The sequence below is a fragment of the Rutilus rutilus genome (genome assembly GCF_951802725.1).
Source record: "Rutilus rutilus genome assembly, chromosome: 14".
Classification (NCBI taxonomy): domain Eukaryota; kingdom Metazoa; phylum Chordata; class Actinopteri; order Cypriniformes; family Leuciscidae; genus Rutilus; species Rutilus rutilus.
This window is the reverse complement of record NC_140219.1, coordinates 20,191,912-20,218,808: the sequence shown is the minus strand read 5'-3', so window position 1 is coordinate 20,218,808 and position 26,897 is coordinate 20,191,912. Positions and strand designations below refer to the sequence as shown.

General features: G+C 38.1%; 1 protein-coding gene across 2 annotated transcripts in view; it reads right to left on the bottom strand.

Moving 5' to 3' along the window:
* The window catches only part of sorbs2b (sorbin and SH3 domain containing 2b), a 52,614-nt gene that overhangs the window by 8,231 nt on the left and 17,486 nt on the right, over nt 1–26,897 (bottom strand). Inside the window, exons 4-24 of one of the 2 annotated variants that reach the window (XM_084430756.1) lie at nt 26,589–26,684; nt 23,605–23,631; nt 23,286–23,413; nt 22,417–22,710; nt 20,486–20,836; nt 19,126–19,267; nt 17,317–17,465; nt 15,740–15,806; nt 13,272–13,343; nt 12,734–12,947; nt 12,499–12,613; nt 9,477–9,560; nt 8,837–8,893; nt 6,981–7,024; nt 6,491–6,669; nt 4,587–6,125; nt 3,253–3,338; nt 3,057–3,103; nt 2,773–2,887; nt 2,519–2,647; nt 1,286–1,477 (exon numbers count right to left, since the gene is read on the bottom strand). In XM_084430756.1, coding sequence (XP_084286882.1) covers nt 1,286–1,477; nt 2,519–2,647; nt 2,773–2,887; nt 3,057–3,103; nt 3,253–3,338; nt 4,587–6,125; nt 6,491–6,669; nt 6,981–7,024; nt 8,837–8,893; nt 9,477–9,560; nt 12,499–12,613; nt 12,734–12,947; nt 13,272–13,343; nt 15,740–15,806; nt 17,317–17,465; nt 19,126–19,267; nt 20,486–20,836; nt 22,417–22,710; nt 23,286–23,413; nt 23,605–23,631; nt 26,589–26,684 — 4,127 coding nt within the window. The remainder of the gene's footprint in view (nt 1–1,285; nt 1,478–2,518; nt 2,648–2,772; nt 2,888–3,056; nt 3,104–3,252; nt 3,339–4,586; nt 6,126–6,490; nt 6,670–6,980; nt 7,025–8,836; nt 8,894–9,476; nt 9,561–12,498; nt 12,614–12,733; nt 12,948–13,271; nt 13,344–15,739; nt 15,807–17,316; nt 17,466–19,125; nt 19,268–20,485; nt 20,837–22,416; nt 22,711–23,285; nt 23,414–23,604; nt 23,632–26,588; nt 26,685–26,897) is intronic. The other variant, XM_084430757.1, reaches the window with a different exon arrangement.

The following is a 26,897-nucleotide window of genomic DNA, read 5'->3' as shown; positions in this document are numbered from 1 at the left end:
ACCATGTCACAAAGCTCGAATCATTTCAAATTGGTTTCTTGAACATGACAATGAGTTCACTGTACTAAAATGGCCCCCACAGTCAACCAGATCTCAACCCAATAGAGCATCTTTGGGATGTGGTGGAACGGGAGCTTCGTGCCCTGGATGTGCATCCCACAAATCTCCATCAACTGCAAGATGCTATCCTATCAATATGGGCCAACATTTCATAAATGCTTTCAGCACCTTGTTGAATCAATGCCACGTAGAATTAAGGCAGTTCTGAAGGCGAAAGGGGGTCAAACACAGTATTAGTATGGTGTTCCTAATAATCCTTTAGGTGAGTGTATATATATATATATATATGTAATTTTCCATTCAATTCAATTCAACTTTATTTCCAGACTCAGCGTCCATTAGATCCATTGTGGATATAAGAAACAGTAATAGATAAATGACATTGGTTTGATATTGTGTTATCTAATGCAAAAATATTCATCTTTTGTGTGTGACTTAAGTGTCCAAATACTTTATGGTGTCAGTTTATGTAGTACAAAGTTGAAATGTATTTGCTACAATGTTTGCTATAATAAGAAAAAGCAAGATACTAGTGCAGTCCATTCACATTAGTTCACCTTTACAGAAACATCCATTTCAGTAACAGCAAGAGCCGAGTATAGCACATGTATAGCACAGCAGGTCATGTCCACGTTTTAATTAGCCTATACTGGATACTGGCAGGATGTGTGATAAATCTGATCTAATCCTGCTGAACTCGGCTCATGTGAGCGAAGGAATAAGCCTTTACTTCTTTGTTCTTTAGATGGAATTACAACTCAAGGGCATTTAATCTAAACTCAGGCTTATCTTACACAACAAGCCAAAGGTAATCTAAAGATGACAGAGGTGATCTATTTTAGCATTGGGACAGTTGCCATCTGAGAAAGGATTAATTTTGTACTTGCCACCTTGTTGACACTGATCGTGCTGTACATGACCTATGGCAATATGAGTAACATGATATAAATGAGAGGTTTTACTGCCTCTGACGCCACCGTTTGTCGGTAAGGATCACATGTATTTAAAGTATAAGTCAGTATTCATCTAGATAAGATCATAAAGTCACTTAACTGGATCAGAGTATATATTTTGTGGATATAAGTTCCCTGAAATCCAGATATCTTTAGTCACAATGATTATAACCTCATGAGACTGTAATATGTGATCATTTTTAGACCCTTAAACTGTTGTGTTTTAAACCCTTTAAGTACATTTTTGGGTAAAATTGCAGCTGAAAACATACCCTACTGTTCAGCCTGTCACTGCAGTAGCTGGTGGGTATATTGGGCCCAGGAGGCTGACCAGTACTTTGTACTGTGGTCTTCTTAACGACGTCCACATAAGACACTGGAAAAATCCCTTGTTTGTTTGTACCTGGGATCTTGCCCTCAAACCAGTTCTTATCCACCTGCCGCAACAGCATAACACGCTCGCCCTGGAAGACACCAACACAAGATATAAGGTGGTATATCTGGTGGATTGAAAGAAAAAATGCAGTGCAAAATGACAAAATTATAACCAAATAGAATGTATTTGATATTTAGTATACAACTATGTGATGAAGTGGTGGCTGGCTGGGGCAAAAGCTTTGTTTTTTAAGGTGTTTTATGTCTTGGCACTTTCTTCTTATTTGGTTAAAGCACAATGTTAGAGTTCAGAACATTAGCATTCAGTAAAATAGAGAATTATTTAGCAAAAGACATGGGGCCCTATTTTAATTATCTGACACGTAAATATCAAACGTGAAACGCAAGTAACTTTGTGGGCTGTTGCTATTATACCGGCGGGATAAATGACTCTTGCGCCCGACGCAAATCTAAAATGGGTTGGTCTGAAGTAGCTACATTATTCATAGGTGTGGTTTGGGCGTAACATGAAATAAACCAATCAGAGCGTCATCTCACATTCCCTTTAAAAGCAGGCGCGCTTGTTCCATGGCCCTTGTTAAAATAGCAAAATAGCACCAGGGAACGTTTGCGCCGGAACACGCCTCCTCTTTTTGCCGAACCGCCCCTGGGAGCGCAAGTTCATTCCCTAATTTACCGACGTGCGTCTGTGGAGGGAAAAGTCCTCTGTGCGTCGGGTGCAAAATAGGAATGATACATGCGTCGGTGTACAAAGTCAATTGCGTTGGGTGCAAGATAGGGCCCATGTTCTTAAAGTGGTAAGAAACATTAAAGAGATAGTTCACCCAAAAATGTTCAGATAGTTCACCCAAAAATGGTTCACCCCTCAAGTTGTTCCAAACCTGTATGAGTTTCTTTCTTCTGTTGAACACAAAAGAAGATATTTTGAAGAATGTTGGTAACCAGACAGTTTGATTGCCAACGTTGAACAACTCATGGAACAACTCGAGGGTGAGCAAGTGATGACAAAATTTTCATTTTGGGGTAAACTACCCCTTTAAGGAGTGGATTAATGAGCAGTTGCTGACTCTAAATCATATTTATGACATCAGTACTAAGAAAATTGTTACTTTTCTTAATGAAAGTTCCACATTAGTATCAGCATTAAAGTTGTAGCGGGCAATTGCTTCTCCAATTTCTCTGTTTTGGGCTGGAGGAGGAGGTCTCGCTGGCTGATGTCTCTCTGAAGGAGGGATTTTCTGTGAAGAGACAAGAAGATAAGAAGATGCAACTTCAGAAGATAGTTAATAAGAATAACAATAATTAACAGTATAAATATATAGTGTTTCTATTAGCTAAACATATTTATCAATAAAGTACGCACCTCAACATATGAGATGGGGAAGATGCCCACAAGGCCACGATATTCTCCCTCATACCAGTTATTATCTATCTGCCGAGTGATGTATACCGTCTCTCCTTTCTTAAACGTCAGCTCTCTGGAAGGAAAAAAAAACTAAGTTAACTATATTCCACGTGGGGAAATAACAAAATGAAAGACATGCAAAGGAAAGACATAAATAATACATGAAAATGTACTCGTTGATTGTATCACATCAAATGCAATAAGAACAGAAACCGGTGACATGGTTTGCAAGTTGTTCTTACTTCGCTGTCTGTGCTTTGAAGTCATATATTGCTCTGGCTGGCAGTTTCTGTCAAGTGAACGAAGCAGAGCAATCAAACTTTAATACATCTTCTCATTATGTGGGTTTATTCACAATTTGATCAAAGCTTAGATAAAATATTACAGTTTCTACTATAATGTTTCAGGAACATTACAGAGTGATGCATATTCCCTTACCTCTCTGACTTCAGGGGTTTGTCTTCTGCTCTGCTGTGTGTGGCTGCCCACATCAGGGTAAGAGTATTCTCTGGATGTGTCCTGATCTAGAGAGAACAGAGAAGAAAACCGATTCAAAGACAAGTCTCACAGAGATCCAACACTATTACATGCATGGGAACAAGCACAAGCAAAGGAAGTAATGATTTGGGGCTTGATGAGAGAAATGCACACAAAATAAAAGAAAAAAAGGAAATATGAATATATACATATTTTATTGGCAAATTAAAAGTAAATATTGTAAATAAGAAAGAATATATACATATTTTATTGTCCATAATAATGAAGTCAACTTCCAAGAATCATCTCAGAAGTTATGTTATACCCATCCACTCAGATCCCCAGTATAGACCATGCGTATTTATACTAGAACCGCAAATGGTTAGCTGGCAACTGTGCCAAGCGCAGACAAGCCCCCTTGCTCTGAACGGTCTTCATTTATAAACACTATTAACTATGCAAAAGTATACAGTGTCGCATGTCTTTATGGTTAAAAAAAAATCATAAACATTGACCTTCTCACAAAACAAATAAACTAAAACTTGATGTACTGAGGCTGATCTCATCACCATCATATTAGACACTGTGAGTGAACTGTGTTAACACTGATAAGAGAGTATGTTTCTTCCCAGGCCAATAAAATCTCAAATCTGTTTTTAGATTGCATGCTTCAGCTGCTCAAGTCATCTGTCTAAAGCTATTTATATAGACTGAAACTTTACAAAGTTACATTTCTTTTGTGGCAAGCCCACACACAAAGTAGTGTTTTGATACCCAGACAATGCATGAACTTAATAAAATATATACCTTAAATGCATAAAAGCATCTACCAAATACATAAAGGTATTGTAAATGGAGTAGGAAAATAACTTGTTTGGGGGAAAAATAAGAAAAAAAGGACAATTTGATAAAATGAGAAAATAAAAGACTGATGAAGCAGAGGATGTGGGAATGAGTCATGCTCTCTGATACTCCTTGCAACATAATGATTCCTTTCTCTATACCAGGGGTGTCCAATCCTACTTCTGTATGGCCACTGTCCTGTAGAGTTTAGCTCCAACTCCAATTAAACACACCTGAACCTGCGCATCAAGGTCTTCAGGCTTACCTGAATCTTCCATGCAGATGTGTTGGGGCAAATTGGAGCTAAACTCTGCAGAATGTTGGCCCTGCTGGAGCAGGTTGGGACATCACTGCTCTAAGCAAGCACATTAACAAACACAGATGGAACAATGCAATGGTGGAGGAGCAGAACTCAAACACAGGAGACGAAGGGTATTTAGACAAGGGTCCACCTTGATAGCAGAATTCAGAGTTGTGGTTCCTCTGGTTGTTGTTGCTGTCTATATGGTTGTGAGAGGCACTACGGGACAGGTGTGAGTACTCGGGTTGGTGAGTGTCCTGGCTGGGCATGCCATCTGGCTGTGGGTGGTAAGAGCGAAGTTGAATTGTAGGGCTGCCTCTCCCAAGCGCGTGCAGAGAGGAATTCCTCTCAGGAATGTCGGGAAGCAACTCCACCAACAACCTATGGAGGATGGTGTTGTCTGGCAGGCTACCCCTGCGTTTCTCAGTGCGGATGTGGTCGTAGATGTCTTTTAGGGCAGAATCTAGAGCATCATACATGCAGCTCTTGGAGTTTGGTATTCGGGAAAAACTCAAAGGTGACAGGTTCTTCCGGCGGAAAGGCACTGGGCTGACCAGGAAGGCAAGCTTGCTGAGGCCAAACTCAGATTCCTCTACCCGCAAATGTTGTTTTCGGTCCTGCTTGGCCCTCTCGTGCTTGATCATAGTGGTGAATCGTGTGTAGGAAGCCGGGCAGCGGCCCTTGCAGGAGCTCACAAGCTGCCTGTGATAATGATGTTGGTGCCCCGATCCGCAAAAGCTCTCTGAGGAGGCAAATGAACACAGGTCGAACTCCCTCTCGCTGCAGAAGGATGAGCCCTCAATCTGGATGAAGTCACTAAGATCAGACACTACAGCATCATGTTCACTGTCTGAGTAGTCATTGTGCATGGCAGAGTTTTGTAATTGGTCACTGGTGACTTGGATGTGGATTGGCACATGGGTGTTTATCTTGGGGTATTGAGGCCGTCCTTCAGGGGGATTCCTGGCTGGTGGTTCTTCATCCAGTAATGACTCAATAGAGAGGCTACGCTTGGGGCTGCTGATCCTCCTAAAAGAACCCCTGATCAGGCACTCATCTCCAAGATTTGGCATGGATTTGGACTTCTGGATCAGACTCTCATATTCAGAAATCCTGTTGTGCACCATGTTCCTAGGCACCGCTTCGCTACAGCCCTTGTTGCCAGTGCATCTGTCCTTCCGCTGTTCGCTCTCATACTTATGGATCCTGGCTTTCACAGAGCAGATCACGGTAGAGTTTATCATTTCTTGCCGGTTGATGTGATGCATCTTCTTGTAGAGTTTGAGGAAGCCTGGTGCATTGTGGGCTGAGTGGTGCCTGGTCTTCTCCCTAAGATCCTCAGACTCTCGGACGTCATTGCATTGCGATGCCTCTACTTCCCCGTTGTGCAACAATGAACCAATGCTTTCTGAACGGGTTTGCACTTCTTTTCCCCTCCCCTCAGACAGGAGATCGTCACAACTCCAGGATTTGAGCTTAGACGAGGTCTCTTCTGTGATCATCCAGTCTTCTGGGTTCTCTTGGGCTCTTTTCCAGCCTTCAGGGAGGCTGGAGAACCCATCCGAGAGAGCTGAGTCAGCCATAAAACTGTCCCCATTTTGCTCTTTGTTTTGATATGTGGATTCTGAGGTAGCATGGTTTTGATTTTGACCATTTAAATGTGCCGTGTGCATATAGCTCACATCCCCACCTTTGATATCCACCACAAGCAGCATGGTAAAAAAAGAGACACGAGAAGACATTAAAAGGTAATTGATCCATGGGAGAGACAAGTAAGGATGTTTATAAAATAACCTGGAAGAAAACTGGAAAGAAATCAGACATATTGATCAACAAGCCCACGTTGAATAAAGAAGAAGCAATTGATATGCTACACTACACTGGGGCAAGACTGTACACACTAAATAATTCATTGAACTTTATTCATACAAAGGGAAAGTCGTTTAAAATTCTGCTTGTGCTGCGAGGAGCAAAATGAATATTGTCAGTGAACCTTCCTCTGTTGCTTATTCTTTCAATAAGGTGAACCAATGTGACTGTTCGTCTGAGGTCTACCTTTAGTCCTGGTGGTGGCAGGGGAACCGGGGCTGGTGAGGGGATTCCTCTGGGTGCTGCTGCTCTTGGGCAACTCTGGTGGTCTCATAGAAGTTTGTGTTGTGCCCACGCTGCTCTGAACCCTGGGCTGAGCTGTTGCAGGTTCAGATTTCCTTCTCCTCTTGTTATCACTTACAGAGCTGTAGAATCAATATCATTGAAGTAAAACGAGTAAAAACACTGCTAAAGGATTTCCTGAACGTTACACTTAACCTGTTCTGTAATGTTATGACCTGCTCCATACATCCACTGAGAATGACCTTGGGACCAGTTAGTTAAAAGTTATTGTAAAAATGTTTTGAGAAAATGTCTGTTTTTAGATTACCCATAGTTTGATATTTTTTATCTAAAAATGTTGATATTTTTAAAAATCTATGAAATTAAATGTATAGATTTTTGTGACGCATATGTCCAAATGTTTTTGGGGGTCATTGATACACAGTAAACCTACCTTGATGGCCTTTCAAGGCCTGTGGATGGCTGATAAAGGGAGGTCTGAAACAGATGAAGAAGAAAGAGCAGGGTGAATTCCTCATTTAATGTCCACACTTACGGTACAGTAGGATCCTTGATACCTAGAGCTCTCCAAATATACCAATGGTTAAAAACAGTGAAACTTCTTATGTTTGGATACGGTGACATGGGCTCTCCTTCGAAAAGCCCAGCCATTCCCAGGACAGCTAGACGCATTAGATCACTTACAAGGGTTTCTATGTCGAACAAAGCAGGGAATTCCTTGTACGCATGGCTGGAGTAGATAATCATCTTCTTGTTTGCTGAAGCTCTGAGCAGTGTTATCTGGAACAGCTCTTCAGACCAGCAGCAGACGCCCCTTGCGTTTTTTTAACCCTCTTTAAAAGTAGCCCAAGCATGCAGTACCAGGAATGTCTCCACAGAGTGACACATTTACATCTAGTCAACATAAATACAGCTCTGAGTGACAGATATCACACTACACAGCTCAAAATGTGGCTGCAAAGTCTCTGTGACCATTTTTAGCAATTATTTGTTTGGATTTACTGCATTCCTCAAACCATAACTGTTACTACATCGGCCTCTAAGTTATATTCTTTCCTTACAGTGGTCAGTAGCAATTCACAGAAAGCAATTCGTTTAAAAAAAAAGTCATTCGAGATTTTAGGGCAAATTCACTCACAGATGCACCACTTGTGCATGTGATAGTTATATGCAAAACATTGCATCTTGTTCACTACCCAGTTCAGTTTAACCATTATTCATAATTAATTTCTGCAGTTGACAGCCAGCAAACTATATTTACAATGACAAAAAAAAGCCCCTGAGTGAAACAGGATAATGTAACATGATGCTCTACAGGGCATGTCCATAGATCCTTCACCTACTACAAACACATGGACAGAATCGGCAGATGAGAGCCAGGAGGAAGTGCTCCTGTCTCATTATAAATAAACAATGGAATAATAGACAAAAATGTTATTATGACAAAAAAAGAAGCTGACGTGGTTGTAGATGCAGTACACCGATTCTTGAGACATGGGACAAAACATGTACCGCACTTTCACCTGCCATTACTTTTGAAAATAGCAGCATTTTCACTTAAATAATGATCAGAGATGATCACTAGAATGTTCTTAACACAAATTTGCCATGCCATCCTAATATGCAGCCAAATGTTTATTTAATCAAAATTATAAAATGACATGAGCTGTATCCCAATTTGTGTACTTATGCACTATTCTATGCCATTTTACAGCATAAATACAGTACTTGTAAGTAGTGTCCAAAACGACAATAAAAAAGACCCTGTAATACAGGCAAAAGGCATAAGTTTTATATCACTCTTGTACAGAAGTAGTTTTTCCTCATTTTAAGTATGCCTTTATACATATTTGATATGCCCATTATTATTATTTTTAAATCAAATGCACATTATTTATGTATCTCAGAGTGATGAGAGTTGTCAAAGGAAAACACACATTTTGTGAGAAGCAGGAGGTTGCAAATTAAATGAATAACTCTGAACATGATTAACAGAATGATCCAAAGTAATGATTCTGTACATAAGCTTTTATTTAGTCAGTTTTGATGTCTAATATGTCCCATATCTCAAGGATCAAATAGTGCATTGCTCCACTTGAAACAATGGGCTTATTGTTATAACTGAAGTTAAGTGATGTTAAATGAGGTTGGGTTGAGAAGGTAGGCATTAGCCAATTTTGATTAATATCTCTCTCTCTCTCTCTGAATCAGTCAGTCAGTCAAGTATGCCAGTGAAGCAGTTAATCACTCACTCACTTACTGAATCGCATTCATTTATTCATTCTTTACCTCTGCGCAGAATCGAGGTGCGCTCTCTGGATTGTAATCAAGACGTTTTTTGGGAGGCTTCACCCAGAGGTGGGATAGAGCAGGGGAGGAGCAGAGAAACAGTGACATAACAAGGGAAAAGGAAAATCACATGACTGAGGAGATTGAAGAACAATGTGACGACCACAAACTGCAACATATGTTGCACATATGCAACAAAAACACTACATTCTGCAGTACATCTGCTTTTACATTATCACAATCTATAACACGCCAAGCCTAAGACTACAGAACTACACACACCTTGCAAAAAGAATAAGGCAAAAGTCAAACATCTAGTTTGTAAATCCAGCAAACAGTAAAAGTCATGCAAATAATAGTAAAATGAATTCCACAACAGATTTTATAATCAGTGAACAGTAGTTTAATGTGCATAAAAAAACAAAAAATCAAAGCCTTAAATGCTGGTAAGAGAAAGCGAGGCTCATTATCAAACTCCATCGTATGTGTTACAGCGTCCGGAATTGTCTGGTCATTCCAACAAGTCATTTCAGACATGACCATCACGGGACGACAGCATGTGCAGCACGTATCTGACCTTTCCAACCCCACACCAATCACAAGCGGCATGCTAGCAGCACCAAACCAAAGCCACACTTACCGGCCGCCCAAACTCCAGTTCAGCAAAGAACTTATACCATGGCTCATTCTCTAAATCTAAGTCCTCAGGTCTTAAGTTACTTGTCTGGTGTTGATAATGAAAGCAAGTGGGAGAAGAAGATGAAAGGAAGGGATGAACTGAGGTAATCATGGGAATGTGACAATCAGATGTAAAATGAAAACTGTCTTCAGCTGACAAGAAATGATGAAAAGCTCAGCAGAGTTCAAAACTTTTATAATATGTTGAAAATAGCAACAGAGCAAAGGCTGTTTTTTTATTCCCCCCCCCCCCCCCTATCCAGCAGAGGGCAGCAGCACATAACAAATGCTCACTGCACAAGGACAAACTGCTCCAATAAGAGCAAATTGGTTTCTCCAACCTTATTACTGACCTTGACCACATTACGCTCTAATGGACCTGCAATTTATGTGTTCTATTGAGTGACTCAACACAAGCTTGCTGAAGCACTTCCGCTCGATTAGGGCAACGTTTGTGGTGATTCTTTTGACATATACAGAATGCTCATCATGTAACTACAACTGTTGCCATGTATATTGTCAATACAATTCCATTAATATATAAGAACAACTCAGTTGAGTCAATCAGTATATGGTGTATCATGCCTGAAGCGCTGCTGACACTGTGGATTCACCGATTGATAGTATTTCATTAGTTGCATCTGATTTACGATCTGTCTATACCCATTAAGTCATGGGGCATTAATTCTAAGATCAATACGTTTGTGCCTTCAAAAACTAAACTGAAATTGCAAAACTGCTTCATAAACTTTATGGACTTTGTGCTGCTAACTTCAAACAAACCATAAATAATGAATCTACCTTTAAAACTATGCTCTCAATGTATTTAGCTCACTTCATTCAATCTGGGTCTTTTTAAAGCTTAATGCAAAAATTATACAGGGCTGTACAGTGCGAGCATTTCACTCGCATATGCGCCTAAAAATAGTTTGTGCGAGTAGAAAAAATAAAAAGGGAGCACCGGTGCGACTACGGATTTCAACCCTTTCATTCATATTTTGCTCCTAAACTAAATCCATACTATGTGTATCAAAGTAGAGTAGCCCACAATTCTCGCGCATCTCTGTATAAAAAATGGACAAGCACTGTCCTACAACTTCTTTTTCACACCTGCAAAACACAGAACTCATGTGATGAGATGCGGTGACGTCGCCCTGCGGCGAGTTTATGAATGAAAACATCCGCGCCGCCCGGCCAGCACGGGCGATTCACCGCCCGCGGAAGTTAAAATTAGGACAGATTGATCTCTCTCTCTGTGTGTGTGTGTGTGTGTGTGTGTGTGTGTGTGTGTGTGTGTGTGTGTGTGTGTGTGTGTGTGTGTGTGTGTTAGAGGTGGGCGATATATCGTTTAGACGATAATATCCAAATTGTTTTCTGGACGATATGCAAAATTGGGATATCGAATATTTCATAATTTGTACAATCCGACCCCCCAAACATGAAAAGAGCTGAAAGAATTTAAAGAGAAAACAAATAACGCACACTATAACATTCTAAACAATTATATGTAGCGATTTTTAACACTGTAGGGCAGTATATTCCCGGAAGCAACGAGTGGCCCAGCCCATGGTCCCGTGTCGTCAAAAACGCACGAAATAGTGCGCGCAGAAGCACATGCGCAAAACCGTTTTGTAAAATGATATAAGAATTATTTTTATTTTATAATATGTCATTTTACAAAAGGACATTTTACAAACCTACATTTTGCGCATGTGCTCCTGCACGCACTTTTTCAGTCACAACACAGCAATCAGAGGAGGACGCGCTGAAAACTGTAATGCTGTTCTCTTCCTTCATAACTCGTACTGAGAAGATTTGAGTTGCAGAGGAATTTGTGACTTTTTCACCTGTTCAACCACATCAAAGTTTCGTAAAGAGTAAGTCCGTGCTTTTTCTCTTTTTGTTCTTATGTGCTGAAGGGCCGCTGTGCCTTGGTGAAACGGTGTTTGTACGTGAAGAGCTCTTTTCCAAAACGCCATAAACCTAAAAAGCTGCCTCAAAGAACCAGCAAAAGTAATGATTATATAAAATATTACAATAAGACATTTTAATTGTTTATTAAATTTCTGTGTCGGTTGCAAAGATGAAGTTTATGATAGGCTATTCTATTGATTTGCGATCTTTGCAGTAGGCTAGTGAACGCACCGGAGAAATGCACATTTATTAGGCTACATAGTTTTATTTTTATGTATTAAATCCAGAAATTGGTAATGAAAAAAATATTAAAACTAAGATACAATTAATACAAAACGAAATTCGTTTTAAAGAAAGGCTTTGTGCTTTCTGTTTTGAGGTCTCACGTAATATTGTTTTTTCCTCATAAATGCAAACACGAAAAATAAAAGACAAAAGACTTTTTTAAAAAGACAAACCATCAATTTTTGAAAAAAAAAAAATGAAAAAAAGATGGATTTAGCGTTTTGGGGAAAAAATTGAGGGATTTTTAGCGTTTTGAAAAGAACATTTTTTACTTTGAATTTATCATCAACAATATTGTTGTTTGATTTAATAATCACGTTGCAAGAGGTGCCTTAGTTCGGTTTTTTTTTTTTTTTTTTTTTTTTTTGTAAGTGCACAAAGTAGGGTCTAACTCAGATTCTGTTTAGCTCCTTTATTGTTTTTTTTTTTTCTATAGCCTACAATAATAAGTCAAATGCAGCAAGTCAAAAGACCAACTGGACCTTCTTTGCCAGTTTGCACACATTTCTTTGAAGGATGGCAAAAATATCGTCTGAATATCGATATCGAGATACGGTAGGCCTTATGATGGCCCTGTGTTTATGTATTAGTGCACATGTGTTACTGTGTACGTGATTTGAGTGTAAAATAATAAAATTGTGTTATTTATGAAATTTAGTAGTGCTCCTAAATTTTTTTCTGTGCTCCTAAATTTGTTCACTAGGAGCACTTGTGCTCCTAGTGAAAAAGCTAAGCGTACAGCCCTGTTATAGCATATTAACATTGAAAAACCATTGGTTATTTACCGTTCTTTCTTGCTCTAAAATAGATGATTTCCCCGGCTCATAGTCAAAAATACTCCTCGGCTCCGCTCTGTATTTTCGTGTGTCAACCTTTCTATCAGGAGGTCCCCACTCATTCCTGGGAGACATGCAAAGAATAACAAATAGTGTCTGTAAATATTGCTGTAAGATGCATGATCAAATCTTTTTCAAATCTGAAAATCCTTAAAAAAAAGTTTGCCTGAAAAATGGCTCTTACATGTCGGGTGTGCTCCTGCCTCTCTGTGGTGCCTCCCTTTCACTGGATCTCTGCTGTGTGGATGCTGATGTGGGAAGAGGAGAAGGGAGAGAAGAGGCAGCAGGTACCCTGAAACCGTATACGCCATTATCAGAGACACTCTTGGTGATGGGCCGGTAGGTGCCGGTTTTAGGTGCAGGATGGGCCTGAACAGCATTAGGGGCAGCATGCTTATCTGAAAGAAATAACAATATATATCAGTATGGTTAGTTTCAAAAAGCAGTATAACAATAATAATTATTTTATATATATATATATATATATATATATATATATATATATATATAATCTGTATATATCTGTATATAATCTATATAGAAATATATTTTTATTGAAATTACAAAAACATTTATTACGACATTAACTTATTGTTACTGTTTTTGAAACAATAATAAAAAAAAAAAACTCAATTATACTTATTGCAACTGGTTTATAGTAGCATTTTTGTATATATTTTTTGGCAATAGTATGTTTTACTGTAGTTAAAGAGAAGAGAAACCTTGTTTGGAAATAGTTGTACCAGTACTTGTAACAGGGTCTGTGGCAGTACGGGATCCAGACCACTCGTTCTCTGTGAAAACAAATAAGCTTTTTTCTTATTTTCTTATTTTTTTTATTTACACAATTTAAATAAAGAGTCAATACATTATCAATCCTTCTACCAAAACATGTTTTTGTCTTACCCTTATTCAATATGGTAAGCCTATTATGAGTGTTTATATTTTCGACCTAGCGGGATGGTTTTCGCAGGAAATTATGCACATGCTTCACTCGCCCGTGTGTGTCTCGTGATCTCCGTAAATAGATCAAAGTTCCTCCGGTTACTTTGACGGATGTATGGTGAGGGAGTGGCAGAGGTTAGTTGTCACAACGAGCGAGAAAGGTTGACATGGCAGCTAAATCTCGAACGTCCGGGAATCAACTGTTTAAAAAAAATGCAGAACAGAGGATAGTCTGCCGGCAAAAATAGAACGCAAGAGAGCTTTTAATAAAACTACATTGGCTTGGCTTTTCGGAGATGGCGTTTTTATTCCTCAATAGGTGGGTAAGGTATTTTATTGAACAGATAAATTGCCATATATAGCTCTTCATTGTAAAGCATTATCAATTGTGAAGGGTCATTTCATTATGGTTGTTGTGCTGTGCTGGATTTATTATTATTTTTTTCAAGGAAGTACCATGTCTATTAATGGGTATAGCTACAGTAACATCTTCAGATATTGATCTAACCATATTAATCCGCACAGTCACACAGAGCCGAAGCACAACCAAAACAATGTTTTTCTGCAAAATGCATGCAGTTTTGTTTTTTAACCGTTAGAGGGCCAAAAGTTACATAGTGTACCTTTAACATGGATTGCACATATCACAAACAAGAACAGCATACAGAGTCCTTTAAACTTAATAATGTAAACAAACTCATTAGCAGGATGTGGGAGAAAGATAATAAAAAAAAACATAATAAGATGCAAAATGATAGTGCTGATCATTTGACCCCTGTAATCTTTTAGGCAAACTTCCTGACAGTCCATTTCCAGTAATGAACACACTTGTAATCCACAACCTGCTGAGCAAAGCTCTTTTGTTGTCACTTCTCATTAGATGGCCCTAGGTTGCACCTCTCTCTCTCTATCTCTCTCTCTCTCTCTCTCTCAAAAAAAAAAAAAAAAAAAACCTATCCCTTTAGCAGACAGGTCCGCAGTCACAGAAAATACAGATCTTTATTTTTTTTTAATCATATCTAACAGTTCAAACATGATGTAAATAAGAGTGTAGACAGCATCAGTGATTATAATGGGAGTTTTGGCGAGAGTCCAGAGTCCAGTCACTGATAAACTTGCGCTGTACGATAGACAGCACCAGTGATTATGACGGGAGAGTTCTTTGATCGGTTTTATATCATTTAATCACAATTTAAAAAAACTGATTATTTTCATGCTACTAAGAGAAACAATATGAAGTTGATCGTTTAGTCACTGGCTTGATTTACTGATACATAAACAACAATAAACGATTTTGAAACAAAGAACGTCTGACTGTACATGAATCATATCAGAAGTCATTGATCACAGATTAGGCATTAGAATGAACACAATTACTTATATGTTGTGGCATTTCTCCGTTACACATATCCTACAGGAAAAGTCTGGTTGCAAACCCAGCGCCAAAATTGCGACTGATTTACCAAAGAATCCAAAGTGAAATGTATTAAACAAACAAATAATGCTCTACTGAGACATTCACATAGTTGAAAATAAATAACCACTTTCCTAGCATTAGGATCCTTTGGAAGGTAATGTTATTTTAGCCTCTCCTTCTCTCCTTCTCATCTCACTAATTCACCAGCGGCCTGGGCCTAAGACGGTATGATGTAGAAGTAGGCATTGATTTTCTTCTGCAGAGGTGGTCTTTCGTTGCACTATTATGTCATAATGTGACAAAATCCTAAATGAGTCGGTTGGTTTTAATAAAAGCTGTTTTTAGACTAAGGAGGAAGTTTTAAGTGCTGAAACTTACATGATGTTTTTATAGAACAATGACCTAGCCAGTGTCAAAATGTCAAAAATCAAGGAAAATTTGATTTCTCAATTCATGACCCCTTTAAAATCACAACAGCAATGAGACGAGTGTTCTGTATATCCCTTGCATTCATAAAACAAAATAGTATCTGTTTATGTAATGTACAGTGTAAAATAATACATTTTAAATGTACACGATAACACAGTCTTTAATCCTGTTTAGTTTGCAAAACAATTCTTTAAATTCCTATGTTGCATAAATGCTCTAATAGCTTTGTAAAAATGTGTAATAAAATATGTTAGTTTGTCAGTGTATGACTAGAACATTCCTTCTAATAATCACATAATCGGCTTGTTCTAATTAGGGCTTTTTAAGACTTCTTTCTTTACATGCAAGGTATAAAGTTTTAAAGTAAAATGAAGGTAAATACACAAGATCCAGTCTTACCTGATTTAGGCACCACATGAATCTGTTTGAACATGGTCTTGTACCAATCTTTTGGCCTGTCAACAGTCTAAAACAATACACAAAACAAACATTTTTAGATTACAGGCATTCCCAGTCCTTACAGATTAAGATTCCAAGGTCCAAAAATATAGTTTAGAAAACAAATAGCAACCCGAATGTGCTCCATGACCTTGAGTCCAAAACTCTGGATGCAAAAGCCTCCTATAAAAATGCTGATGCAACTGGCCTCTCTATGTTAAGCTGAGAGAGACACATCACTGTCTGCTGGTCCATCAATGATGCTGAGCACAGCTGCCCCTGTTTCCCTGGGGCTAAATAAAACTCAGTGTGGGAAAATGCAATTTAGCACACAAATCAAAACAGCCAGTCCCATGTGACCAGAGACTGATTGAAGATTAATTCTGGAATTAACAATTACAGGAATGCACTTTCAAAAATTTCCCCAGAGCCAATAAAGAGTCAGACAAGTTTTATCAAAATTAACACTAGGCTTTTATGCAAACATCTTTTTAATATTATTATTATTATATATTATTATAAAAATGTCACATTAAAACTTTCTTATAAACTTTACCATGCATTTATCATATATGTGTTAATTTTCACCTTATTATATATTAAAGATTTTTATTGTTGTGCCCTTGTATCAGACCCAAATTTCAATTATAACTATGAAAATATTTATGATACATTAACATATATATATATAAAAAAAAAAAAAATTGTGTTCAAATTACCCTGATGAAATACATTTTACCAAAATGTATATGAAATGCATTTATTTTATGCTAAGTATAATTACATATTATGTACTTAATATAAATACCCTGCAATTGTACATTTGGTATACTACAGTAAATTGATTTACTTAAAGTCTGCTAAAACTAATTTTGTACTTAATGCACTTTAGTTATCCCTAAATAGTGCTGAGGTCCAACTAAAGATAAACTTACTGTAAGTACAGGTATATTTGATTGTGCTAAAGTGGAACTATTGCAAGTATACTTTAGGTACACTTTAAATATCTTGCATTTAAAGACTAATACTATACAGAGATCATTCTATCCTTACTAATAGTTATATTAAAACACATTTTAGGCTTAATATTAAGAAATGTGCATTGTGCAATAAAAAGTTTAATTATAATATGTATATCAGTAAATCTCAAGGGATATGTTAGTAAACATGTTAACGGATTTATAGTATACGTAGTATGAAATAAATATATAATACATTTTGGTATAGGTTTTTTTCACTAGATTTTTTTATCAATTTAGAATTATCATTCATGAACAGAATATTTGTACTGTGCATTATCTGCAATTAAAGTGTAATTTTGTAAACAATAATATATACAGTAATTTCCATCACGATGCTGTCATCAAAATAAAGTGTTAGCAGATATTAAGCAGACTACTACTACTCTAATGAGAGTTAGATGACGTGTGGTTGCAAAGGTACTTATAGTTAGTAGAAAGTCTAAAGTGGGCCATCAAAATAAAATGTTACCAAATATGGAAACAAAAGATTAACATCCTAGAATAGCATTAACTCACCGTCCGTATGGCAACGGGAATCCCGGACTCATCCACAGGACCGATGCCAGTATATTGTGGAGCTTTCCCGGTTGTTTCTTTCCTGTCAGTCTGTGGTGCTCGTGCAGGAGGATCCACGTTGGCGTGGACTGGGGTGCTAGACTCAGAGGCTGATGGGTGGAAGACAGGGTCAAGTTGGGGTGAGTGAGTTTTTAGTAATTCCCATGGAACTAACCAACATTCCCATGTTCATAACTGTGAAATACAGCCAGGTCAGGGATGCAGTGCACACTGTAATTCCAAATCAGGAGAAAGAATCCATAAATATGTTGATTCCAGTATTTCAGCATAGAATATTAAACATAGAATAGAAAGCAGCTCTACACACAGTCCGACATGTACAGGCATCCAGACTGAAGCCTTTTGGGGAAAAAACAACAAAATGCGCTCTGTAAAACAAAGGCCAGCCCCACGCATACAGACGCTCTAATCCAAGTGTCTCAGCTCCTCCCTCACCCCAACCCCTCCGTCGCTCAGATTTGAGCTTAATCCCCAGCATTTTCCACTTGGGATTAGAGAGATCGCAGGAGCACGCTCAGAGCGGACCAGTCCAGATACGCTTAGTGTCACACGGCCAGTAAACACCTCTACAGTCAGGTCATGCTTTCTTACTCATTAGCACTTTATTAGGGCCTGGCACATCAACAGTGATTTACCAGAGATCAATTTTACAGCTGTACTGTAATGCTTATGATATACACTTGGAAGTACAGGTGTTTCCAGGACAGGTGGATGGTAGGAGTTACTTAAACATCAGCAACAGCCATTCTGGAATATATGTATTTTTACGGTTCTGCTACACCATGTCTTTGATTAATTATTAAAGCCATGTTCACAAATTATGCTGCTTATTAGGGCTGGGTATCAACAAAGATTTCCTGATTCAGTTTGTTTCTGATTCACAAACTCTTGATTCACTTCATTAGGGTATATTTCAGTTATAATGTTTATTTAGCTAACATAAGAAATACATTTTCTCTCTGTAAATTACACAGGTCAGTGTTTCAGACTGATTAAAACTAGTAATGAATCTTATTGACCTTAATTTAAAAATAAAGTTTACTTCAGGAATCAGCCATTACAAAACAAAAATATATAGGAATATACTCTAAGATAAAAATTTGATATAATACATTTTCATGTATGGGAAATTTGTATTTTTCAATATACGGTAACCCATTTTGATGGTCCACTTTAGATATTCTATTGACTATATGTAATGTTGCACCTACAAGTTAACTAACTCTCATAGACTCAGCTAGTAGTAGACTCTGCTTAATATCTGCTAAACACTTTGTTTTGATGGCCCCCAAAAGTTAATCTACTGACTATAAGTAACTTTGCAAGTACATGCCAACTTAATCTACTAAATCTAAATCTACCCCAAAATGTCCTCTAATACACAACTAAAAAAGGGGACCATCAAAATAAAGTGTAACCCAAAGTACTGCAATATATGCATAAACCATGTATTGGTACAGTATATATTGATACATATAAAATGAGAGTTGGCTTAGAGTTATTTGTTCATGAATCAGGCTGCTCTGGTCACAGTTGGCCACAAACTAACCTATAACTTATTTATCACTATTTGGGAGAAAATGTATCAGATTGTATACATTTAATATGGTTATATAACCTGTGGCTGTGGTTAAACTAGCTACAAACTGAGATGCAATATACCATTTTCTCTGTTCTTACAAATGATGAAATCAATAATGAAAAGAGCACAAGAGCACGGGGAAGTGTTTGATTAGCTTTAGTACTCACCAGTGGTTCTAGCGTGCTGCATGGCTGTAATACTAGGACTCAGTGAAGGAGGAGGGGGGTATGTTGAGGGAGAGAAGGGTCTTTGGAGATGACTACGAGGACTTGCTGGCACAGTCAGACCCCCGTTCACAGTCATCTGGCCCTGTATAAAACAACAACGAGACACTGTTAACTAAAGAACCTTTAGGCATAAAAATTACACTGAGATCGAACTATTATGCCACAGATGACATCTGTTAGCCTTAATAAAATTGAAAGAGGATAAAGAACAGAACAAAGACTAGTGGACTGACTAGTAAAATAAGCAAACAAAATACAGTGCCCACAAACAGGGAAGATATTCAAGGGGGAAAAAATGTGTTTTAGGAAGTGGAAGTGGTTAGTATTAAGTGTTAGTATACAAAAAGAGATACCACAGGAGCAGTACAAGAAGAAGTCTCAACTAAACCATGTTCTCCCACACCTAAAATCTTTGACAAAGACATAGTGTGACAACGACAAACTGAGCATTGACACAACATCAAGACAATCTGTATGGCAAAAGGTGTTAGTGACGACCCTTGAGACCACTGATGCAGAGTTTATGTGAATCTACAGCAGAGGCGATGTTAGTATTTTTATAATCACACAGAGAAGAAATGCTGAAACCGCTAAATGTGAACACTGGACAAGTGATATTGGCGCAGAGGAATGGTCTCAAATTAGAAACAATCGACAATAAGTTTGTACAAAGCAAGTAGAAATGAGCTAAATGAGTTTTCAAAGGGATAAAAGAAAAGTGAAAGAACAGAAAATTAATGAAAAAGAGTGAGACAGTAAAAATAAATATCGTACAAAAGTTTTGGGTTGGAAAAATTTGTTCATGTTTTTCGAAAGTCTCAAGAAAATGTTCACCAAGGCTGCATTTATTTGATTAAAAATACAGTAAAAATACAATTTAAAATCACTGTTTTCTATTGTAATATATTTTAAAAGGCAAATTATTCCAGTGATCATTACTCCAGCATTCAGTGTCACATGATCCTTCAGAAATCATTCTAATATGCTGATTTCAGGCTCAGTAAACATTTATTATTATTATCAATGCTGAAAAAAAGTTGTGCTTCTTAATATTTATGAAAACTGAGATACATTTATTTCAGGATTCTTTGATGAGTAGAAAGTTCAAAGCATTTATTTGAAATAGAAATCTTTTGTAACATTATAAATGTCTTTACTGTCACTTTTGATCAACTGCCTTGCATCCTTGCTACAAAAAAAAAAAAAGTTAAAATGGAAGTAGGAATACTTATAAAAACTGAAAAAGAAAGAAGCAGTAAGACAGACATGACAGAGTGTTGAACTGCCGGTGAATAGTTACATTAGTGGTGCTAGCTGCAGGGAAGTGTAACCACATGTTGTCTGTGACCGCACTCATCTGGCTGAGGGTTGGAGACGGGGTACGAGAGCCACCCTCTGGGCCAAGTCCACACGCCCTCAACTCCTCCAGCACTGCTGTGGATGCTTCGCTCTGAGTGCGGGAAGAGCAGCGGCTCTGCCCCAGTGGAGGCTCCGAGCCAGGAGAGGGAGGGCCTGGAGAAGGGTTCTCTGGGTGAACGTCAGGTGCTCTGGAGCTGATGAAATCGAGGGAGAATCTGAGCCGATTAGGGGGTGAGTGTGAGGTCAGTGCTGTTCCAGGATAGGTTTGTTTAAGAAGGACTGGTACCTCAGGCTGAATGACAGAGAGGAGAGTGGCACAGATGAGACTCAGCAGTTGGCACAGCACGTGTGAGAGATGAAGTGATGTGATGCAGCGAATGGCTGTGCGTTAGAGAGGATGGAGGGGTTACAGATCAAAATGTTATTCCAATGTTGCATTAAAGCATAAGGCTAAAAGAAGTTTAAAACTTCATTAAGATCACAATGAGGTGACAACCAATTCTAAGCTTTTAAAGTCACATTGTATTGCAGAAAATATGTATATATAAAATAAATAACAAAACATTGAAATGGCATGGAAAATGTCATATTCACATTACACGTATATATATATATATATCACAAGTAGCGCATTGCATAATCAAATTACTTTTTTTCAAGTAACTAGTAAAGCATTACTTCTAACTTTACAAAATAATGTCTTATTTTTAATGAGTTATTTTTTAAATAAGTAGCGCAAGTTATTGACTGACACCTATTTTGTCCCTATGTTAAGAGAAATCTAGAGTAAGAGCAGATGCATTGTGTGCGCTGTGTGTAAACATGATGGATATTGTAGTTCTAGACTTAATGTGAGCATTTACTCATCTTGCACAAACATAGATTCAGTATTCCTCAAAATGAATAAAAACAGTCCAAATACAAACTGAGAAAATTACGCAACCCTGCAATAATTAAATAAGTTTGACTTTGACCAAAAACAGACTATGTATTTAAACTCACTTTATTAACCGGTGTCTTTGCTGCTGCCCTTTGATGATTCAATTAAACCATACTAATAAGCTAAATGACTTCAGATAAACATCACATTTGTGTTTCATTTTTTATTGCTGAAGGAAGAGTGTTGAACTTTCTTCTCCTGCGTCCTATTCATCTGTGATTTAGAATGAATCCCCGCTGAAAGGTTTGTCTGAGCTGTGCCCTCTATTGTACAGGCGTGAATCTGCATTTCCTTCATTTCACTTTTGGTGTGAAAGGGCCTTTACGTTTTCCAAAAAAAGAAAAAAAAAAAAAAAAAAAAACAAGAAAGCACAGCCCGGCTGGGAAAAAGTAATGAAAACATAACGTAACACATTACTTTACATAAAAAGTAACTAACGCAATTAGTTACTTTTTTAGGGAGTAACACAATATTGTAACACATTATTTTTAAAAGTAACTTTTATATATATGTTTTTTATATATATATATATATATATAGTAATATATATGTAGTTAAAAGTAATGCATTACTTTACTAGTTACTTGAAAAAAAGTAATTTGATTATGCAATGCGTTACTTGTGATATATATATATATATATATATATATATATATATTTAAATAAGGATAATGTGAATATGACATTTTCCATGGCATTTCAATGTTTTGTTATTTATTTTATATATACATATACATTTTTATAAAAAATACAGTAATATTGTGAAATCGTAAAAAACTTTATTATGATTTGAATATATAATGACAGCAACCTGAATGTTCTTCAGCAAAATGGAGAAACTGCATTAGTTATGTTTGCTAAAACACAGCATGGCGTAGGGGAGGGTGTTATTAAGCTAATGCATATGTGATTATGAAATCCGTGACATATACCACTGGAGGGGCTGCAGATGGCAGTGGAGGGCAGGGGCGTGAGTGGCTATCCGGGAGGTCCATCCTTTTAGGAGGGGTCGGGGGTCTCAAAGACAGTGCCTGTGTGCGCCGTCCCGATATCAGTGGCATAGGGTTAATGCGAATGGAGAGGGAAGCTACGTGTCTCTCCAACTCCCTAGATGAAGGGTGCAAGTAGGACTGCCCTTCTTGAGAAGAGCATGAGATTTGGTCCTCTGTGGACAGCAGTCTGTGGGAATGGACACTATGCTCTTGTGCCTGATTAAGGAGAGTGGGCTGTAGGATATTAGAGCACAGGTCAGATACTGTTGTTCTGTGGTGCTTCTCTCATTGAATAAGGGTGTGGATGTGCTTGCCTTGGAGAATAATCTCCCTGAGATAAACAGCTGATTGTTATAGTGAGGAATAAGGCGGTAAAATTATGCTGTATTACCATCAGCAGGGCATAAATTGTGTGACAATGAGAAAACAAACATATTACACATACAGAGGAGATTGGATTAAATAATATCATAATTCATAAATTCTCTGTAGCTGGAAAGGAAATTTATTTAGATAGATAGATAGATAGATAGATAGATAGATAGATAGATAGATAGATAGATAGATATCACAGTTATCATAAATCCATAATAGTACAGAGGTTCGTTCAAGTCAGTTGAGAGCTTTTCTTTGTGCTCAGTTTTCAAACTGAGCAGTACGCTAGAAAAGGGTGTGACCGGTACAGTTAAAAATGTCATTAATAAATCCTGTCGAATGGACTTCCACAGGGGTTTCCTGTGGAAGGAAAACCTCCAGTGACAGAAAGGATAAGAAAAACAAATGAGTGAAGTAAACACAGCAGAACGTACTGGTGTGGGAGACTTTTTATCCTGTAAGTTGGGCCTGACACTTCTGTAGCCTTTAGCTGCCAAAGAGGAAGAGCACAGGTCACCATTTCTCAGACCATCACTGGTGCTGCTGCTGGGCCTCCACAAATCTAACAGGAGACAAACAAAACACTTCAAAACGTGTTTAATATTCATATATACTAAATATTTCATCACAGAATGCCACTATTGACCAGTAAGAAATAATAATATGAGAAAGCTGAGCAGTAACAGTTACATTGTTTTCCAAAGTATATGCACTATGTGTAAAAAATATATTAAATAAATAAAGGTTGCTTACCTGAATCGTTGGATTGTGATTCAGAATCTATGCACAGGTGAAATTGAGATAAGAGAACTTTGTTAAATACTAGCAAGAGATCTACTTTTCAGTTTTCACAGTGAAATGAGGTACACTCTTAGGGCCAGATTTACTAACAGCTTGCGCCAGCGCAAACCCTCTTTTGGTGTTAAAAAACTACGTCAGGATTTACTAAAGACACGCAGTGAAAAATTAGCGCTGAAAATGCGTAGACAGGGTTATTCCTGCGGCTGACCTTATTGCATATGCATTTGTAGGAGTTTCCCTTTCAGACACAAAATGTATGGGAGGCGAGTATATAAATAAAATGATTTATTAAAGGAGTCATAACCTAGTATTACATTGGATACCTACTGCTGTATTATAGTCTTTCAGGCCCTTCTAAAAAAGAAAAGTGGAAAAAAAATAAACACAGACCTACTTTTACCCTTATTTCTGAAGGCATTATTGTCTCGCGAGATCAATGCGATGTTTTGGCTGTCGTGGACGCTCATTTTAATAATGCAAATGAGGGGCGCGTTGATTGGTTGAAGGAAGGAGGGGGGTTGACACGCAGGTAACGTCAGCATCATTACAAACTGACATCATGGCGCAAGTGGTGAATGAACCCGACTCAGCCGCGACCTACGGGATTCAACCCTACATGTTTGAGCCGGACTCTGAACCAGAGCTGGAAAGGGAAGATGTAGAGTTGTTGGATGGACGTCTACATCAAGATGTCTCTGAATGGTAAAGACAATCATTTTGACTGAGACATACATTAACATCGGTAACGAGCTAAAACGTTTGTTGCTATTTTCTCCCACATAGGTTTACCTTTTATTTAATGTCGATTACATTAACGGAGATGTAGTCTACTTATTTTATCAGCTTACAGCGGTTATTGAGATGAGACGTTTACTATCACGATGGCACCTTTTCCCAAACGGAGCTTCGAGGCCAACTTCGCCTGATATTGCCCCAAATTTGTAAATGATTCAGGTGTAAAATGTTTAGCGCACACACATAACGATACGCAAGTTGAAAGGGTTGTTGGGACAGCGTCATTAAAAATGAATTTCATCCACTGGTCCCTGATAGTTTTGTCCGATTTTGGGAGATAAAACACATTTACATGTTTTTTTATGGCAATCAACCACAGAGCAAGTCCGGTGTGCACTCGGTTTCTCCATCTTTCTCGACTGAACTGACTATGAGGGGGAGAGGGGAAGGGCAGGCTTGCTTCCTGCTGCGGTGTCCATATATGGTATATCCTACTACCTCATGACGTCAAGAGGGAGCTGAAATCAAAATCTCGTATTTGAGTGCGCGTGCACGCGCGCTGGTTTATTTACCCTGAGGTAAACAAACGCTTCACTTTTAAATATCGGCTTCCCGGCCAGTGTATAATCGTTAGTCGACCGTAACATACATTGATTCTCGTGGAAAAGTGAAAATTGCAGGTTATGACTCCTTTAAGGTTTGCGCTAGTCAATTTACTGGTATTTGCACCAACAAAAAAATAATGTCTTAAACCAGACGCCAACTTGCGCTGCTCTTGATAAATTACGTTGGTCATTATGGAAATGATCTGGATGCATCTGTGTTCCTTAATTTGTGTGTCGTCAGTAGATCACGCGCAGACCTTTACACTACCATCTGCATCTTTTAGGAATTGAGCACACGCTAATTTGCCCTGTTAAGTAAATCTGGCCCTTAAACATCAAAGTTCTTTATTGGCATCAATGGTTTCATGAAGAACCTTTAACATTCATAGAACCTTTCCTCTGCAAAAAGGGTCCTTTAAGGTAGAAAAAAGGTCCTTTAGATTATTAAAATGTTATTTACACTTACAAAATTATTGTTCTTTTAAGAACTGCTCACTGAAAGGTTCTTTGGGAAACCCAAAATGGTTATTTTATAGCATTGCTGTGAAAAGCCACTTTTGGAATCTTTATTTTAAAGAATATATTCACTCACTGAATATAATTCATGTTTTTAGCGGACTATGTGGCTCTATAGTGCGCAAATGCCATCCGTAATTTATTCCAAACCACTGCTTTAACTTTTACAGCAGATGAATGGAAGTGAGGAAAATATATGGACAGCATGAGGAAAGAATGAAAGGCAAAGTGGGAAGGTTTTACAAATGAAGGGGGTTTTCCCTTAACATCTGGCAGTCAGTTACCACTTCTGCAAACTCATTTCAGAAAGGCTCTTTTAAAACACACACTTTTGTCTTAAATAAACACAAGTCAAAACTATTCATTTGATTTATTTTGTGTGTAATGTAACATAAAAACCCTTGCTCGTTAAGCACAGTGCTAAATGAACAGCAGTCTAACTCTGTCCTGAACGGGATGTGTTTGTTCCTCGCTGTCTAATTAAACAATGGAGAATATGCGTGTGTGAGGTCATAGTCAGTGAGACTGCTCAAACAAAAAGGGTCACCCCCGGAGGAAACTGTGCCGAGAGGAGACGGGGGGAAAAGCCTGAAGTATACAATTGTTGCCATGGAAGTGCACAACTATGGCAACAATCTGGTCACTGTGAGCTGCTTTTTCCCTTTAAGCAAAGAAAAGGAGAGCTCCAGCTCTCGAACAGTCCTTGAGGAGCTGCGAGCACAAGTTTGAGATGGCGAGCAAGGGTAATAGAGAGAAAGAATGACAGTCAGAGAGGGAGGTTGTGGTAGGACATAAGATGCAGCAGGATAAAACACAGATGTTGAATGAGTGACGTTGAGTGCAGTGAAGAGGAATTCCTGCTCACAGTGTCTGAGTAAACATACCGTCACATTTAACACCAGCAGAGTAAATACTCCACTGCTAATATATAATGCTTATGACCAACAAGCAAACATGAACCACTCGTTGGCAAATGTTTTAATTTTAATGAACTAGTTTTCAATGCATTATTGTAGTTTTATGGCAATATGATCTATGAAGCTCTATTAGTGTGATCTGTTTCCTGTACGGGAATGATACCTGTGAGCGTGTATAGGTTTGGTGAGCTCTGGATTCTCTTCATGGGGGTTAGAGTGAGTAAAAGCGTGGCACTTTTGCGGATCTGTCCTCCACTGTCTGTGAAAAGTGCAGTAGCACATGCAAACACAAATGCACATGCATCAATACTGCTGCATGGCTGTGACTTACAGCAAGCAGGGTAATGTGAAACATGACCTTAGCAACTAAACAATATAAATGACCAAAACAATTTAAGTGCCAGGGTGGATTAATGTAGGTGTGATGTGTATGCTTGGTTTACAGTATCTACACGTGTTGAATGGCTGGATG